Genomic DNA, 7500 nt, shown 5'->3' on the forward strand with positions numbered 1-7500 from the left:
AAAAAAAAAAAAAAACATTAATTTTTTGATGACCTAATATTTCAGTCCCCTTTGGGGAACGAAAAATATATTCACTAAATTCCCACCATGGATAAAGAGAAAATAATCAACTACGGGGCACTCCCGTTTCCCCTCGCATGTAATTCTAGGCATTGGATTTTTGATCCCCCGCAGCCCTGAAGGACCATAAGTTCTACAAATGCCATTTCATAAAGAACGTTACATCTCGTGTGCCATAATCTCTAATTTAAAATTAAGACTTTACATACATCAAAAGCGGGTTGAAGAGAAGCACAAAGCTCCTGAACACCTCCAGTAATCTGTCGAAGCTTGGCCTCGTTAAAATTCTATACCGAGAGAACTACCAATAATGAATTATTAATGAGAGAAATGAATCACCACCCTTCCATACATGCATCTCAGTATACCGACGACATCGCAGTCTGGAGCGGGGTCATGCGAGCCTCTACTTGCAGCATGGAAAGTTCAAACCTCACTCAATAGTTTATTAATAGGATGGTGTAACACTGGAGTGCTGGTAGGGTAGCATATCTGGCACCCTACCGTCTCTTCGTGTAATATTTTCTCACCTTCTCTCCTATTGATTTTCTGCAAGGCTTGAGGCATTCCGGCACGTGACAAGTTTAAATCTTCACGAAATTAAGTTAAAATAATTATCTTTTTCTGAAAGTCCCTACCAATTGACCACGAAATGGGGTTAAGAGAAACAGAAGTTTCTGACTGCCACTGGGTTATAAGATACATCAAGGTTATGTGTTTATTTCAGGTGAGTAAATGCAGAAATACACATGTAATGTATTTCTGATATTAAAGACAGATTAATATTCCATTCCGTTGGAAGGGGCTTGTCAGCACATTTGACCTGTTTTCCATATACTGGCAATCTGAAGTGTACAATGTAACAATAACTAAAATTACTTTTAGCACTTAAGATGGATTATATGATTTTTATGTAATACCATTTGGTTTATGTAACAAGGAGATCTCATAACGTTCACAAGAAATTAAATAAGAAACCTTCAACAGTACAAAACACTAAACAAAGTGCAGCATATGAATTTTGTACAAAAGAGATTGATTGACTAATTGATTGCTAAGGATGTTATCCCTTGTAATAAGTTGCCATATCTAAAGGAACATCCACAGAAAGTAAAATCCCACTATAACGTGAATTTTACAGCCACAAACAATGATAGCAAGCTTTTTTGTAAGATTGCATATAAGGTGCCAAAACTTCAGTGGTGACTTTTTCTCTCATGAGAATCAGAATTATCCACCCTTTCTGTCAGATTCTGGAAAGATCAAGTTTAGCATGTAAGACTTACTTACTTACCTTCTTGGAAAACCTCATTAATGCAAAAGACAGTGCTCCCCAATGTTAGCACTAGCGCAGATGAGAAAGCCAAGTACAACAAAGACCATCCAAGAGTACAGTGAGCAAATATTTAGCCTTACTTGGAATCGCAGTTAGACAAATTTCACAGAGTAGACTTGGCATTTGATGAATATTCAACAGGAAATCTAATGGTATCAGCTAGAGATAAACAGGAGAAAAGTACAAGGTGGAGTGTCCTGCTCAGTGTTGCTGCACTTAGTAACTGACAAGGTTTCCTTCATGATGAGAACAATCAGGTTCAGGTTTTTCTTATAACAGACAACTGAAATTCAAACCGCTGGTAAGATGATTATTGCCACAGAAGATCATCGTGTACATTGTTCTCCAGCACAAGAGGATATCTCATAGCTTGTCCCCGGTTCTCATGAAGAGCCAGACAACAGAATGCTTGTGCATGATGTAGATGCAGGGAGCAAAAGACACAGCAAAATGAGAATCCATACAGTAGATATAAATTTTGTTGTACTAGTAATAGCTTACACAATAGAGGTTACTGTACATGAGTTTTGATTGCTATTGGCATTGGAAATAATTTCCTTTATCTTGATGCTCATGAGTTTGCAAGAACATTGGCTCACAATAAAGCTAAAGCACTTTCTCTCTTCCATACCTCTAAGGAATATAATTCAGTGTCAACAATTCTAGGGTGTGGAGAAAAATGACCTGAGATGCTTGTATAATATTTCCTGGTGTCATTCAAGCCATTAAGAAACTAGCCAGCGTGCCTAGTGAAGTGATATAAGAAAGCATGGCCATTCTGGAACGATATATAAATTTCCTTACGAATGTACAAGTATCCTTGATAAGGTGGGTGAAAAAAAGTACCTATTCACTAAGAAAGGCTTCTCTCTCTTCCTCCTTTCCAATCAGCTCTCAGAAGCAGCACACACTTAACGTATCTTACTAGGCTGGCCATATCTGGTGAAAGAATAGGTTGGCCGTGCTTGTACTGCCGAGCCAAACTGACTGAGGCTCGAATAAAATAGGAGTTTATCTGTCACTGTGGATCACACTACCCGAAGCTTCTGAATTATGTTATGAGCTCATCCATTACACCTAAAACATTGTGTTTTAGAGTAAGATCCAAATGTTTCAAATCAGCACTTAGGTGCACCACTGTGTATACATGTGGTAGCGAATACAAGAAAATTGGACAAACATCAGTGGTTTGGTAAGTTCATTTTACAGATAGGTTAAACAGAAGTTGACACACTGTTTGAAATTATTCCTTTATCTTTCTGATATCATTAAGATCTTATGATGGAGTGGAGTTCTAATAATTTATATATATTTCTAAACTTGAGGTGTTTGAAAATTGTAAAATACAGTTCTATTAGGAACTTTGGTTAAGGAAAAGTGCAAAAACAGTAATAAACATACTATAATTTTATATCACGTTTTTTCTATTTTGTTTTGTCAAATAAGAAGTATTAGTAAACTAGCTGAATGGCGTCATATGACGGTAAGTATTTATTTTGCTTCGGAAAATTTGTTCTAGATAATCATTTTATTAACACATTTTCATTGTCCTTGTTTAAAATTTGGACTTGTGTATCTTTTAATGTTATGTTCAAATCTGCTTCTTGATAAAGCGCTATAGAGTTGACCATGTGAAAAAAAAACTGGTTCTGGAAGACATATTCCTACATGGTAAAATGTATGATTCTGTGACTTATTAATTGTGATTGCTGATGAAAAGAATTGAAGGGTCAAGGGCAAGTCTATAAAGGTATAACATTTCATAAAAAAAATCTGGAATTTTTTTTGAAAAGGTGAAAAACACCAAGAATGAAGTTTTATAGCGCCATTTATTGTCTGGTAACGATATATATGATGCGTTTCACACAGACTGACACTGGGATTTATACATATTATGTATCTTGTTGTTGTAACTTGTGTTAATGAGGCTTTTACTCATTCCTGTAAGCTACGTTATATATTGCAACGCTGTAAATGAACGTTGCGCTACTTTGGGCACATAATTAGATTTGAGGATAGGTTGACAGAAATTGTTATGAATAATAAAATCGAATTGGGTATACGCGAATTCCATGTTTGGTATTACTGGCACACGAAACTCATAACCATTGGCTGAAATTCACCATTATGTTTGCTTGGTTATCAAGGAAGCACACTGACCCAACATCACCTAATTTTGCCCAATCGGAACAGCTCTATAATAACCCGTATGTTTTACATGCAGCACATTTCAAATGCCGAAAGTAAAGCGTTCTTCAACAGCTCGGCAGGATAAGATAGCCACAACTAGGTAGACAATCAAGAGAGAAAGCCCCGCAGAGGCGTTGGAAACAGGGTGCTGGGGGTGCTATATCACTCCCATTTTTCCATATTTGACTTGTATAGCAACTGTAAGTTATATTATCATATTAATTTTCCGGGGAGGGGCATTCCCCAGAAACCCCTAGATTGAACTTCCGTTGGTAGTACAGGAGTTGCTGTTAGCAGCACCTCATATTTTCAATCTCTTATAGTAAAACTTGCATGTCTAGCCAAACACCCCCAGTTTGCAACTCCTTCCTACACCACTTCCCCGAAATTCATAATAAAACGTCACAGGGTCATACAGTTGACTAAGTAGGAAAAGGTGTTTTACAAGAAATTTTATTCATGGTTCAATCTATAAGAATTTATCATGAAGAAATTTTGAACATAACTTAAAAATATACAGAATTTAAAATGCCTGATGTTTAAATAGTTTTACCCAAACTGTGGGTCGCGATTCGGAACGAAACAAAATATTAATAATTTTCATTTTTACGATAATCAAAAAATTAAATACTAGTTATGTTACATTTTAATTTTTAAAAATTGTTACTTTAGTATATGAGGTTATAAATATAATTTTGATAAGTGAGGAGGGAGTCGTGCTGATCAAAAGATGGGAAGACCTCCTGTGATTTGGATTGTGTCACTATTTTTCACAAAACCTTATAATATGAATTAGAGCATTTCCTACTAAACAGATAAACAAAGTAAAAACACTTAAGTCTATCAGTGGGTTAACTTTTAAGACTGAGGGCTCTAACGCTAAAAATCGGTTTTCGATACCCCTAGTGCGCATAGCACAGATAGCCCACTGTGTAGTGTAGCTTTGCACTTGACAACAAACAATTAAATAAATAGCTAAACTTTTTAGAAATACATTTTTCTTATAATGTGAACAAATTCTGCAACGCTAACTTACTAGTTGACGCTATAACATCATTAGATTTCAATACAACAACTTTCTACGGTGCTCTTTTGAAAATAGCTATTTTGGTGAAATTGGGCATAAATTACCTGATTTTGGTGATTTTAATAATTTGTTTTTAAATATAATATCATTTTAATAACATTGAATAATATTTGATAACATTGAATAACATGCTTTGGACATAATATCAAGGCACTTACTTACCTGACTTGTTGATAGTCTGAAATTCATAAATTCTTGATAAGATCTGTCTAGGAATAAGGCAGGCAGGTGTCCAGCAGATTTAGCCATCTCTTTTAGCCCTACAAGATGTATGTCTGGCCCTTCGCCTTTAACAGTCTGAAACGAAAATTTTACTTTTAGGCTTTTTTTCAAGCATTACAGATTGTTGTTTTTGTGTGTGTGTGTTTTTACCAAAAAGCGTATAATACCATATTATAGTACAAAACAAATACTGTAATAATTCCCCGTTATGTAACCAAAACTATTATTACAACAAAATTAAATATTAAACTACAAAACAAACAGTAGCAACTCCCCAGTCATGTAACCAGAACAACAATTATAATAAAATGAAATATTAAACAACAAAACAAACACTAGAAACTCCTCAGTTATGTAACCAGAGCAACAAGTACAACAGAATGAAATATTAAACAACAAAACAAACACTAGAAACTCCTCAGTTATGTAACCAGAGCAACAAGTACAACAGAATGAAATATTAAACAACAAAGCAAACACTAGAAACTCCTCAGTTATGTAACCAGAGCAACAATTACAACAGAATGAAATATTAAACAACAAAACAAACACTAGAAACTCCTCAGTTATGTAACCAGAGCAACAATTACAACACAATGAAATATTAATCTACAAAAGAAACACTGTAGTATCTCTCTAATCATGTAACTAGGAGCACTAGTTCAACAAAATATACAATATAGACATTTTCCTAGAATATCACAATAGCTGTTCGTAGAACATTGTGAAAGTTTAATTTATATAACAAAACCTCTGCAAAAAAACTCTAATAATTGTACCACAGTTTTCATTAAAATATTTTATATAAGTACTGATTTAACTAAATGGTCATCTTACACGAGTTATTATAACAAAGAAAAACGTTGCCATATAAAATAGAATCTCAGAATTATCTGGATATCTCACCATGATAATATGAAATGTTGCCATACAAAATAAACACAAAAGATATTCTCGGATCACCACATCACAACTCACATTACAATAGAATGCAGTATTATATCATAAAACAGACTGTATAGAAACTCTTCTCATGTTTTACTAAAAGTAACATTCAAACGATATTGTGTTAAAGCATGGCATATAGCACAAACTGAGTATCTAACTATCGTTTTAATTACAACAATTAAAATGTTACATTTTAAAGCAAACATTTCTTAAAACCTAAGTCCTTTCCCACGAGCTATTATCATAACAAAGTGAAATGTTACCTTATAAAACAAATTATTACAAACACTGTCTGTACATTTCACTACACCAGTCATTAAATCAAGGTGAGCTGCTATACAACAAACACTTATTAAAACTACCCGTTTATTCATTCACCAGAGCTTTCATTAATGCTACACAACAAAAGAATGAACCAAAGTCCTAAATTTTACGAATATATTAAAGACAAGCTGAATGCCCATTATATGACGGGAAATAATGATCAATTTTCTTCTCAAAATGATATATATAAATAAATGCTTTATGAACATGTTTTCTAAAAATTAATTATAACTTTGTAACAACATATTATAGAAAATGGTTTCCTGTTTCTAGTATTTCACAAAAACAGCATTTTTTTATGTATATTTGGTCATCTCCTTTAAGTATTGCTTGATTAATCTTTTGACATCTGTATATTTTGAAGTTAGGTTCAAGTTTTCTTCTTGATACAAAGCAACTCCCGTGCTGCCAAAGGCAGCTTAATCTAGGGGTGAGGTCTGGGGCATGCTCTCCAGGAAATTAATATAATGATATAATTTACAGTTGCTATTTAAGTCAAGTATGCTAAAGCACCCCTAGCATCTCCGGTTCCTATGCCTCTGCGGGTCCTTCTCTTTGGACTATACTGGTTGTGGCTTTGTTAGCCTGCTGAACTGAAGAAGCGCACTTTAATTTCGGTATTTTCAAAATTGGTATGTGCTGCGGGTAAAACATGCGGGTTATTATAAAGTTGTAGCTGAGCTTTCTGATTGGATAAAATTTGGTGATGTTGCCTCAATGTGTCTCCTTGACAATCAAGCAAACGTAATGGGGAATTTCAGCCAACGATTATGATTTTTTGTTCGCTAGCGTGGGACGCGGTATACCCGATTCGATTTTATTACACATCACGATTTCTACCAACCTACTCTCAAATCTAATTATGTGCCCAAAGTATATATATGGCTGAAAGAATTTGAAAAAGACAAGCTTGTCGCGGTAGGAAGCGCCGTCGTTTCGTGCAAGTTGCGTGTCGATCGATACAGCAACGGTCGAGTTATCGGCGTGACAGACGGACAGCTTTTCGTCTGTATATAGTACACTAGCGTATAGCCAGTCAACAATGACGGGGTCAGTACTATCACCCCACCCCATAGTATACCGTCACCTCACATTTAATAGCTAACTGAAATAGATAAATTTTGCTAAATCAACCAACAAAGAGGCAGAAAAGTACAGTCGAGGTAGACAAACGTCGATAAGTTCCTTGTGAGCCAAACCAAAATTAAGATCAATCATGAAATGAATTCGAGGCGTATTCACAGAATTACTATTGGTAAAAGTTAGTTAGATTAACAACTTTTAATATATAGAAAAGCCAGTGCGTTTCGGTAACACTACGTTCCAACAATGG

The 7500-nt window shown here is 34.8% G+C and overlaps 1 protein-coding gene across 7 annotated transcripts in view; it reads right to left on the reverse strand.

Moving 5' to 3' along the window:
• The window catches only part of LOC106457153 (vesicular acetylcholine transporter-like), a 316981-nt gene that overhangs the window by 8976 nt on the left and 300505 nt on the right, over positions 1-7500 (reverse strand). For all 7 annotated transcript variants that reach the window (XM_022382971.1, XM_022382972.1, XM_022382970.1 and 4 more), the window contains one exon: positions 4836-4970. In XM_022382971.1, coding sequence (XP_022238679.1) covers positions 4836-4970 — 135 coding nt within the window. The remainder of the gene's footprint in view (positions 1-4835; positions 4971-7500) is intronic.

Source organism: Limulus polyphemus, unplaced genomic scaffold (assembly GCF_000517525.1).
Source record: "Limulus polyphemus unplaced genomic scaffold, Limulus_polyphemus-2.1.2 Scaffold297, whole genome shotgun sequence".
Classification (NCBI taxonomy): Eukaryota; Metazoa; Arthropoda; class Merostomata; order Xiphosura; family Limulidae; genus Limulus; species Limulus polyphemus.